Source organism: Mobula birostris, chromosome 10 (assembly GCF_030028105.1).
Source record: "Mobula birostris isolate sMobBir1 chromosome 10, sMobBir1.hap1, whole genome shotgun sequence".
Lineage (NCBI taxonomy): Eukaryota > Metazoa > Chordata > Chondrichthyes > Myliobatiformes > Myliobatidae > Mobula > Mobula birostris.
Genome location: NC_092379.1, coordinates 133,278,877 through 133,291,195, shown reverse-complemented (window position 1 = coordinate 133,291,195; position 12,319 = coordinate 133,278,877). Strand labels below are relative to the sequence as shown.

The 12,319-nt window shown below is 42.3% G+C and overlaps 1 protein-coding gene across 1 annotated transcript in view; it reads left to right on the top strand.

Annotated features, from left to right (window-relative positions):
- The window catches only part of tbc1d8b (TBC1 domain family member 8B), a 107,215-nt gene that overhangs the window by 28,774 nt on the left and 66,122 nt on the right, over positions 1 to 12,319 (top strand). Inside the window, exons 4-5 of the mRNA XM_072271026.1 lie at positions 5,054 to 5,282; positions 11,903 to 12,143. Of these exons, the coding sequence (XP_072127127.1) occupies positions 5,054 to 5,282; positions 11,903 to 12,143 (470 nt within the window). The remainder of the gene's footprint in view (positions 1 to 5,053; positions 5,283 to 11,902; positions 12,144 to 12,319) is intronic.

Here is a 12,319-nt window from a genome sequence, read left to right as displayed (position 1 = left end):
AGCGTCTATGTTCACTGCGCGAGAGAGTATGCTGCCCAGGTACGTGAAGTTGCCGGCTGCCTGGAGGTTCTGGCCCTTCACCGTGATGCGCGGCTCCTGGTATGGCTTTCCTGGGGCAGGCTGGTACATAACTTCGGTCTTTTTGGTGCTGATAGTGAGACCGAAGTTGTCGCAGACTTGTGAGAAGCAGTCCGTTTCACGCTGCATCTCCTGCTCTGTGCTGGCGTTGGAATGTACCTATGCAGAACATACCTGTGCAAATATCTCCTGAACATTTGCCACATTTCTGCCATACATTTCCCTAAGAATATCTGTTCCCAATTTATGCTTCCGAGTTCCTGCTTGATAGTTTCATATTTCCACTTACTCCAATTAAACGCTTTCCTAACTTGTCTGTCCCCTATCCCTCTCCATTGCTATGGTAAAGGAGATAGAATTATGATCACTATCTGCAAGATGCTCTCCCACTGAGAGATCTGACACCTGACCAGGTTCATTTCCCAATACCAGATCAAGTACAGCCTCCCTCTTTTGTAGGCTTATCTACATACTGTGTCATGACAACCCTGTTATTACTTCACCGTTCCAGAATTTGTCTCCCTATCTGTTCCTCAATGTCCCTGTTACTATTGGGTGGTCTATAACAACACCCAATAGTGTTATTGACCCCTTTCTGTTTCTAACTTCCACCTGCAGACAGCAGACAATCCCTCCATGACTTCCTCCTTTTCTGCAGCCATGATACTATCTCTGATCAGCAGTGCCACACCCCCATCTCTTTTGCCTCCCTCCCTGTCCGTTCTGAAACATCTAAAGCCTGACACTGTAAGTAGCCGTTCCTGCCCCTGAGCCATCCAAGTCTCTGTAATGGCCACAACATCATAGTTCCAAGTACTAATCCATGTTCTAAGCTCATCTGCTTTGTTCATGATGCTTCTTGCATTAAAATAGACACATATCAAACCATCAGTCTGAGCACATCCCTTCTCTATCACCTGCCTATCCTCCCTCTCACACTGCCAACAAGCTTTCTCTATTTGTGAGGTAACCGCCCCTTCTTCCGTCTCTTCAACTCAGTTTCCACCCCCCCCCCCCCAGCAATTCTAGTTTAAACTGTCCCCAGTAGCCTTAGCAAACCTCCCTCCCAGGATATTTGTCTCTTTTGGATTTAAGTCACGCCTGCCCCAAAAGAGATCCCAGTGATCCAGAAATCTGAATCCTTGTTCCCTGCTCCAATCCCTCAGCCATGCATTTATCCTCCACCTCATTCTATTCCTATACTCACTGTCGCATGGCACAGGCAGTAATCCTGAGATTACTACCTTTGAGGTTCTGCTTCTCAGCTTCTTTTCTAACTCCCTGTAGTCTGTTTTCAGGATCTCCTCCCTTTTCCTACCCAAGTTGATGGTATCAGTATGCACCACGACCTCTGGCTATTCACCTTCTCATATCACGATATCGTGGACGCAATCAGAAACATCCTGAACCCTGGCACCTGGGAGGCAAACTACTATCCGTGTTTCTTTCCTGTGTCCACAGAATCGCCTGTCTGACCCCCTAATTATAGAGTCCCCTATCACTGCTACCATCTTCTTCCTTTCCCTACCCTTCTGAGCCACAGGGCCAGACTCTGTGCCACAGGCGCGGCCACTGTTGCTTCCCCCAGATATGTTGTCCCCCCAACAGTACTCAGACACTCAAACAGGAGTACTTATTGTTAAGGGGGGCAGCCACAGGGTACTCTCTAGTATCTTGACTCTTGCCCTTCCCTCTCCTGACTGTTACCCACTTATCTGTCACCCAAGGCCCTGGTGTGACAATTTGTCTATAGGTCCTCTCTATCACTTCCTCACTTTCCCTGTAGACTAAGGTCATCGAGCTGCATCTCCAGTTCCCTAACCTGATCTCTAAAGAGCCGCAGCTCAGTGCACCTGGTGCAGATAAGGCCATCCAGGAGGCTGGGAGTCTCCCGGACATCCCACATCTGACACCCAGTACAGAACACCGACCTCACAGACTTACTTCCTGTTTCTATTCTACACACCCAACTCACCTCGCCGAAGCCCCGTTGAGCCAAAGCCCTCCTACTCTGACTCCCTCTACTTTGTTGCCTGCTCTATAAAGCTGTCTTCTTTTAAGATCATTCCTGCTGGTCTAACTGCTGCGCTTGTGCAGTCGTGCCTTGATCAAATTCTAGGGTTTTTATGAACTGTATCACCAGTGACCGAGTTGGTATTGGATTCTCAGTAGAAGGAATCCATTCAGTCCATTGTCTAGACTCGTTTTAACTAGATGTCTGTTAAGTCCTTCTTTTCTTACTGACCTGCAGTTTTTTTTAACCCTCCAGGTACTTAACTTCTTCTGTAGGTTACTGTATTCATCACTCTGTCAGGCTGCACATTTCAAATTCCTCCTATCGGGTCATAAAGATTTTTTTTTCTTCCTTATGCTTTTCCTGTTCTTTTCTCAATTATATTAAATGATACTTTCTGGCTATCAGTCTTTAAGCTACTGGAAATAAATTTAGACACAATTCAATAATATAGTTTTGCACCTCAGTCAAAGCTTTATTAGATTTCTAGCATTTTGGTTTTTTCTTAAATTCCTCATACTCCTTGATTTAAGAAATGCCCAGATTTTCTCAACTCTCCACTTGTGTTAATGATTTAGATGAAGGAGCTACATGTAATGTCTCTAAGATTGTGGGTAACGAAAAGCTGGACAGGAGTATGAACTGTGAGAAGGATCCAGAGAGGCTCCAGAATAATTTCGACCAGTTGAATGGACATATGCTAAACAGTCACATTATAATGTGGATAATCATGTAGTTATCAACTTTGTTCACAAAATAGAAAGGCAGATTGCTATCTGAACTGCATGACATTGGGACACTGGTGGCTACAGCGAGACCAGGGTGCAGTTTTGAATAGAAATAAGTATTGAAGTGCAGCAGATGCGTAAGAAGGCTTGTTGCCTTTCAGAGCTGGAGATATCCGATACAAGGGCAGAAATGTCTGTCTTCAGTTGTATGGCATCGTGGTGAGCCTACCCTAGAGTGTAATTTGATCTCCTCCTCTGAGGAATGCTGTTCTTTTTAAGAGAAGGGGTAGTCCAGTGAAGGTTCACCAGACTGGCCCTTGGTATGGTGGTTTTGGTGCATGAAGAGAGATTGAGAAGATGGGGTCTGCATGTGCTTGAGTTGAGAAGAATGAGAGTACACCTTGGTGAAGTTTATAATATACTAATGGGATTGGATAGCCTAGATGCAGAAAGGTGTCCTGGTGTGAAAGTGCAGATTCAGCACTCACAGCCCAAGGATATAGGGTTGGCCATTTACAACTGAGATGAAAAATGTCTTCATCCACCAAGTGTTGAATCTGAATTCTCTATCACGGAAGGGAGCTGAGACCTAGTCATTAAGTCCATTCAAAAAAGTGTTAGATATTTCTAATGGGGAGAAATTAGAAACGGGTGAGCTTGGATGATCAGTTATGGTTGTATGAAATAGTAGAACAGGCTGGAAGGACTGAATGGCGTACTCCCGCTCCTTATTCCTGTTTCTCTGTAGTTAACAGATCAGTAAATCTCTGTTGTAGCTTTTCAAAGTCCTTCTGGTCATTCAGGTGCCTGAAATTGGGTACTCGCTTGTAGGGGCTAAACTTGTGTTTTCTGTTTAGCAATGACAATGGACTGTAATCCTTTGTTCATAAATTCCGGAGTCCCAGTGGCTTTGGTAATCTGTTCTGTTTCTCTCAATGGTGTCTTCAAGCACTTTTTCATGTAGTACGCATTTTAAAGTTGTGTTATTTACATACTTTCTCTCTCTATTCTTTCTATGATAATACAATTCACCATCTTGTTTTAACATTGTCTGCCTAGTTTCACCATTCTGCCTGTATCATTTTTGAATTGTTAGAAGCAGCAGTGGGTCCTAATACTGAGCCTTGGAGAACTGAATATTTCCATTCAGTCTTGTCAAAGTGCTTCTAATTTTGAATCCATTCTGTAGTTTGAAGGCTGCACAAAAAGCTGATCAGACATCTGCTCCTAAAAGTTTCCTGATGTAATTTTGCAACTTTCAGAGCAATGGAATCCAAAGCTATCCCTCATCAAAGACGTACTGTGTATCGGGAAAGATCACAGTAGAAGGCCATCAATATCATGAAGGATCCCACCCACCCTGCTTATAGACCATTTGTTCCACTTCCATCAGGGAAAAGGCTTCACAGCATCCCTGCCAGGACCACCAGACTCAAAAACAGTTACTTTCCCCAAGCCATCACACTGATCAACACTTTCACCCAATATTCTTCCACCACTGTATGCACAACAGCCACTCCTCTCCACAGCCCCTCCGCACACTGCATCCCCTGTGTATTGTCGCTTTATGCCTATACTCCACACCTCACACAGTCACTGTCCTATTGCATTTTCACATGGCCTGCTGCTACCTAGAAGTTCCTCTTGGCAAGAGTCACTTTTTCACTTTTCTGTCAGTCACCTCGTATACAGATGCTCTTACGCTTTGTGTCACTTCATGTACATACAATCAGTCTTTGTATAAAAACTAATCTTGTGTGTATATGGCCACACTCATATACTTGTACATTGTGTTTTATAGGATTGCTTTTGTATTTATATTTAATGTGTTTTTTGTTATTTTTATTGCCGCATTTTTCCTTTTTTTTTATGCTGCATCGGATCTGGAGTAACAATCATTTTGTTCTCCTTTGCGTTTGTACTGAAGAATGACAGTAAACAGTCTTGTATCTTGAATCTCTAGATCCATGAATAATAAAAGCAATTAGAATGGTTACTCAAGCAGTTTGAGTACGTGCTACCCCAACATCATTGTGCGTTTATACAGAAAAAATTGCAACATTTTACAAAGCAACTTGTTTCAAAATGATATTTGTATTTCAACTAAATATGTATCTTTAAGAAACTTCCTTGCGTTTTTTTTGTTTGGATCAGTTTATTGGCTTAATAAGATGTACCACTGTGACTGTTTAAAAATCATATTTGATGTAATCCTGGATTGTTTCTGTCCAAGGGGCTAATAGCAGAAGAATCTCAAAGTACATCAATAAAGCAGGAAGATGACCCTGAGAAATTTCGAGAGGTCTTGTTGAAGTTTGATAAGTGGTTTGGACTGCCTGAGCAAGAGAAGTTGGTGACCTACTATTCGTGCAGTTACTGGAGTGGAAGGGTACCGTGCCAAGGCTGGTTATACCTCAGTGCCAATTTTCTCAGCTTCTATTCCTTTTTCCTGGGCAAGGAAGGTGAGAATCTGTGTCCTACATCCTATTTTCTGATTGATCATAAAAAGCTAATATCCAATTGCAAATAAGTGGTCGTGGGGAGAATGTAGAACCACTTTACAGACATTAGCGGGAATTGAATCCCGATCTTACAGCCGTGCTGGCCTCTTTTGGCTTCTTTTCTATATGTTCCCGTCCCTCCAACAAGTCTTAATTTTAATCGTACTTTAGTTTTCCAACCTTTTATCCTTCACATTTATCTTTGTGCAGTGTCTTTATCGCTCTTTTTTGGGTTTAATAGTCTGATCCATGTTCGTATGGCATCTAGATGCAGCTTCTTCAACGTATGTCTCGTAGGCTTCTCGTGCTCCAGTCTCTAGCTCATAAATCTCCAGTACCTCCATAATTCAAAGCAGATACTCATGCCTAAGACTCAAACCTTGGGAGGAACTCCAGAGCACAGTTGCATCATTTCAAAATACTTAATTTCGTATTTAAGATCAGAGGCGATTGCCGATGAAATCGGCACTGATCTGGGCCGACAAATACGTGCTGGACGGCACCTAATTAATTAGCATATTTATTTTGGCTTTTTTCTTAAAGATGTGCTGTGTGCGTCCCGGCTACTGTTGCATTTTCCACGAATTGGTATCTGTCCATGGCCTGGGGGTTGGGGTGGTGAGACACTGGCGTGTCATCCCATCATCGATCAAGGCAGGGAGCTCATCTTCTCCTATGACTGCCCGCCTCGATGTCGAAGGTCGAGGTTCGTTGTCTGCTGTGGCTGATGTGGAAGGCTTGCTTGACTGCTGAGCCTTGTGCGTTTTTCTATCACACAGTTCTTTAATAAGGACTCAAACCATCCTGCAAATATCTCCTAAACCGACGTATCCTTTCAAAATTAAAGTCGTACTTTATCATTACTCATTCGGTTTTGATTGTTATCCTTTTTTCTTCCAATTGCATCAGCTCTTCATCTGTCAGTTCTTGGTGATGGGATGCCAAAACCTCTTCAACATCATGTTCGTCAGCTTCCACAAGCCAAACTCACTTTCTCCTTACTTTGTTCACCACGATCAAAATGCATAATTATGTCTAGGTTTACCGTAAGTTTAACACCCTTACGAGCTCTTGCAGGCTTTTCTGATACCATAGAACTCATCTTGCAAACGGCTGCTCATGGGCACGTGTTAAAGCAAAGCAGTTCCCAATCCAGGGGAGAGCGGCTGCTTGGGGCGCGCTCTGCCTTTTATCGCGTGCTGAATTTTTTGTCATAACAGTGAAAACACCTTCTGAAAGCGAAAACGGTACTAATGTAGGTCTTTTCTAACAGTGAGGTTTTGTAAAGCGAATGTTCGAAAAGCGGGGGACACCTGTAGATGGCTTTGTTGCCAAGTTTGCGGAAGATACGAAGGTTTGTGGAGAAGCAGGTAGTGTTGAGGAAACAGGAAGGCTGCAGAAGGACTTTGAAAGATTAGGAAAATGGGCAGGAAAGTGGCAAATGAAAGTGTCGGAAAATGAATGGACATGCACTTTGGTAGAAGAAATAAATGTGCAGACTATTTTCTAAATGGGGAGAAAATCCAAAAATCGGAGATGCAAAGGGACTTGGGAGTCCTTGTGCAGAACATCCTAAAGATTAACTTGCAGGCTGAGTCAGTGGTGAGGAAGGCAAAGTTAGTATTCATTTTAAGAGGTCTAGAATACCACAGCAGGGATGTGATGCTGAGGCTTTATAAGGCACTGGTGAGGCCTCACCTTGAGCATTGTGAACATTTTTGGGTTCCTTATGTAAGAAAAGATGTACTGGCATTGGAAAGAGTTTGGAGGAGGTTCACAAGGACCTGGGAATGAAAGTGTTATCATATGAGGAACGTGGGAAGTATCAGCCATGACTGAATGGCAGAGCAGACTCAAATGGCCTAATTCTGCTCCTATGGCTTATGGTGCAGCCAGGAGTAGGCCCAAAGCCTCCGTATTCTGTTCATCATACTAGCGGGACAAGTCACTGCAAGGACATGAAGCACAGCAGCCGGGGGCAGTCTCACAGAGAGAGAGGTGCCCCCAGACTATCTGGGCCAGTGTTTAAATTGTCTGAACCTTGCACTGAGAACTGGGCCCTGCTGCGGCAAATTGCTCCAGGCCTGGATTTCACTGCTGGAGAAGCCGTTCTCAACCTCTCCAAGTTGGTTCGGCACTGAAAGTACTCCAACCTCACCCAACTCTCGACACCCTGCCTGTCTTATCTATCTAGGCCAGTGTTTAGGTTGTTCAAATAGCATATTGTACATCGCATTAGGACCCAGGCCTTGCTGCAGCGAATTGGTCCGGGTCAGGATCACACCACCCAGCGATTTTGCTTCGGACCTGGATTTTGCTGCCAAAGAAGCCGTTTTCCACCTCACCAAGTTGGCTCTGCGCTTAGAGCAATCCACCCTTGCACCCAGGTAAGTTGGACGGGCGTTAGAAATTCCTCCCCTTCCCACCTTCCCTCCTTTGAATCGTCCACTATAACCAGCACAGCTCCTACTCCAAATGCATCGATTTTGCAGCACACCAGCAGGGCACATCTCTCGAATTTGCTTTGCCCTCACTTGCCTCTTTGTTGCTTGTGGTGATAGTTTACCCTAATTTACTGCAAAAAAAAAGTGTTACTTATGTTTTTAATGGAAATCTTTTGCCTTGGAACTACAAGTAGGCTGTTGCATGTCTCCGGTAGCGCGATCTTTTCTCTTCCCTTTTCTCTTGGTTGTGAATGTTTATGTTTCTCAACCTAAAGAGCAATGGGGATCAAGTAATGGAGTATATTCAAGGCTAAGATAAATTTTTGCAGTCTGAGGGAGCCCAGCCTTACAGGACATTAGAAGCATAAGAAATTTTTTGACAAGAGCAGGCCATTTAGCCCAACAAAGCTTACCAAATTCCTTTTCACATCATGTGTTGAAATAACTATTGAGTTTAGATTTTAAAGTCTCAAAGGTACTACTCTCAACTACACAACTAGGTAGTTTGTTCCGTGTGTCCACAACTTGCTGTGTTTAAAAGAAAAAAAAATGCTTCCTGATGTTAGTCTGAAATTTCCCTTTAACCAGTCTCCACCCATGGCCCTGTGTCTTCATTGATGGATTAATTTTGAAGTAGCAGCTGCATCCCATAATGATTTATACTTAAACCCTTGAATGATTTTGAACACCTATCATGTCTCCTCTCATTCTACAACTACTTAAGCTAAAAAGATTTAATTCTTTCAATCTTTCTTCATAGCTCTTACCCTGCAGACCTGGGATGAGTCTCGTCACCCTTCTCTGAACTCTCCAGTGCCTTCACATCCCTCACAAAATATGGAGGCCAGCATTGTGCATAGTACTCAAGGTGTGGCCTCACAAGTGCATTATACAGCTTAGGGACAACATCTCTAGACTTGTACTCCACTGAGTGCATTATATAGCCCAGCATTCTTTTAGCCTTCCTAATTGCTTCTGAGCATTGTCTAGATGTTGATGGTGGTGAGTCTATCAGGATACACCCTATCCTCGTTATATGCGGGGGATACGTTCCTCACAGTTGACGCATAATGTGAAATCGCATAATGTGAATAATTATTTAAATGGAGAAAATAGGGATGCGTTCCAGGGGGCTTCCTAAATATGTTTTATCTGTAATTTATTCACATTTTTATACCAATGCGACACAAAAGCAGTACCACAAGACAACATTTGTATTATATTTCATCAATTTAAGGTAATATTCAATGTAATAAATCATAGAAAGTTAACATCCGAGGGTGTACAGTACTCACCAACAGTGGCAGGTGTGTTCACTCCGGGAGATGAGTGGTCGTTGTGGTGTCGGGCAGCTTTACATGGATAAGGTGGATGGTTGTGGTTGTCAGGATCATATCAAGCACAGCAAGGGGTGAAGGAAGACTTACTGAACTCTTAGAACTGCTGGAAGCAGGAGATGACACCGATTTGAAGAAAGTGATGAGGGTTGTTTGCTTGGCAGCATTTTGTTTTTCAGCATAAATTTGCTTGTAGGGAAGAAGGGTTGACGACAGGGAATGACTGAAATGCTGACTCCGTTCTAAACTTGGGTCTATGTCCATCGCCATTTGTGCCAAGTGTTCCGACTTCCACCATTCCCTCACTTTTGGTAAACTCATGGGATTTTTAAAATCGTCTGTTGCTTGCAGCATCTGAGAGATAGTTCGCCGTAAAAAAAAAAAAATCCGTACACCTTGGTTGAGTGGTTGAATCAGTAATGTTGTGTTAGGCTGCAGGAAATGCACTGTTATATTAGGATGAATGTCATGCAAATGTTTAGGATGGTCTGGTGCATTGTCAAGCAACAAAAGAACTTTAAAGGCAAGATTCTGTTCTCGGCAGTAGCGTCCCAGAGCTATGTTACCTTCAGCTGATGCCGCGTTGTTTATAATTTCCAACTTTTTTTCAAGTGTTAAAGCGGTTCTCTGCCGCTCGGCTGACGGCCCAAGACATGACATCGGATGCTTAGGAGGCATAGTTAAATACTTCAAGCGCAAAATCACTGCACCGTGGGTAAAACCAACAAATGTTTAAGAGCGCAAGATCGCGCATCCCCACCTTGCCAAAACCAATGCGAGACTGGCGGGAGTGAGAGTGTGAGGTGCGTGCACCTGTCTTGTATTGGCGGGAAAGCAGTGCTCCTCACATAACTGTGAGTTTTGGACGCATGTAAGGAGACGTTGGTAGAAATAGGTTCCTCGCATAACTGAATCCGCATTGTCTGAAGACGTATATAACGAGGATAGGGTTACCTAAATCTTCTCATACAGTGCGCTTTCTAACTCAAGACCACCCCCCCATGTATATCTATATCTAGTATTTCTACTTCCTATATGTATTATTTTACATTTACTACGTTAAATTTCATCTGCCATTTATCTGCCCACATCTGGATTTTGTTTAGATCTAACTGTATTTATTCTGCTGCCTGAATGTTATCACCCGTCCCACTAACTATACTAGTTTATTTGTTATGTGCTTATAATGGGCACACAGGTAGAGTTGAGTGCAAGGTCAGATAAGATATGACCTTACTGAATGCTGGAGTAGATCTGAGGAGTAATATGGACAAGTCCTACCCCACTTCCCATGTTCTTAAATAACATATGCACATCGTTGTTCTCCATAATGCCATGCTTTTATAACATGGCTCTAATTGAATAGAACATCTTAGCATATTGGTTACAGAAACATTGAAAACCTACAGCACAATATAGACCCTTCAGCCCACAATGCTGTGCCGAACAAGTACTTACTTTAGAAATTACCTAGGGTTATCCACAGCCCTCTATTTTTCTAAGCTCCATGTACCTATCCAGGAGTTTCTACCGCATAGTCCTCTATTTTCCTAAGCTCCATGTAAAAGACTCTGTCGTGTCTGCCTCCACCACCATTGCCGGCAGCCCATTCCATGTACTCACCACTCTCTGCGTTTTAAAAAAAAACCCTTACCTCTGACATTTCCTCTGTACCTACTTCGAAGCACCTTAAAACTGTGCCCTCTCGTGCTAGCCATTTCAGCCCTAGGAAAAAGCCTCTGACTGTCCACACGATCAATGCCTCTCATTATCTTATACACCTCTATCAGGTCACCTCTCATTCTCCGCTGCTTCAAGGAAAAAAGGCCGAGTTCACTCAACCTATTCTCATAACGCATGCTCCCAATCCAGGCAACGTCCTTGTAAATCTCCTGTGCACCCTTTCTATAGTTTAAGTATGTTCTAGGGCATGGAGGGAAAGGCTAGACCAAGTCATTTGAAAGGTAATTGGAAAGATGACTTTACAAAAGCTACTCAAAGGACTAAAATTAAATGGGAAGTATATTCCAGACAGTGAGGTGGCTTAAGGTTTCATTGCTGTTAGTGGTCAAAGTGCACAAAATGTTAGAGTGAAGGAGGCTACAGCACTGTATTGATTAGAGGTAAGCAAGTTCTAACTGGATAATTTTAACTTTGGGTGGTATTACAAAAGGGAGAATATTAATTGTACTTTTTATCTTATGTTTTCATTTTTCTGAAATTGCTGTAGCTTGCTTTACTTCACAATTGAAAGTATCTAACATGTTCTTACACTTGAACTACACAACCATCAAAAGCAGTTTCCAATTTTTATTTTTTCCATTTTGTTTTGGATGCTGCTCTCACATTCCTTCACAACACACACAAAATGCTGGAAGAACTCAGTAGGCCAGGCAGCGTCCATGGAAAAGAGTATAGTTTGTGTTTTGGGCCGAGACCCTTCATCAGAACTTGTATTGGTTAAGTCAGGAAACAATTTTAGAAACTAATGCTACAGATCTCCAAAGATTTTAATATTTAAAGATGATCCAATGCATACAGGTTTAAAATATTGGTTAAGTCAGGAAACAATTTTAGAAACTAATGCTACAGATCTCCAAAGATTTCAATATTTAAAGATGATCCAATGCATACAGGTTTAAAATAATACTACTGCAAGTATTTCATCTTCATTGGAAAGCAGGGTATGAAGGTCTGTGCATTAGCTACTGTGTTGCCTTGAAATGACCAACTCTACTATAAAGCGTTTTTGGTAATTGCTATCTGTATATTGATTTTGTAACTTCTGTTTAACTTGCAGTTAAGATTATTATTCCCTGGGATGAAGTATCACAACTTACAAAGACAACAAATGTCATCTTCTCTGAGAGCATACACATTTGCAGTCATGGAGAAGACTATTACTTTTCAATGTTCATGCATTTAAATGAAACATTTTTGCTGATGGAACAGCTGGCAGATTATGCTGTAAAGAGATTATTTGATAAAGAAACCTTTGAAATGGATTTATTGCTCGGTGATCATTTACAAATAACAAAAAGGTAATGAAAAAATGTTGCTCTGTACTGAGATACCCAAAGCATTAAGAAATCAAATATACTTTTTTTTGAACTATGATATTATTGAAGAAGAACTTTTGTCACTGAAGCCAAGCAATGTAGTTTATTCTTAATACATCATAAAGCTGCCCTGTAACAGTGGTTTTATTTTTTCTTCT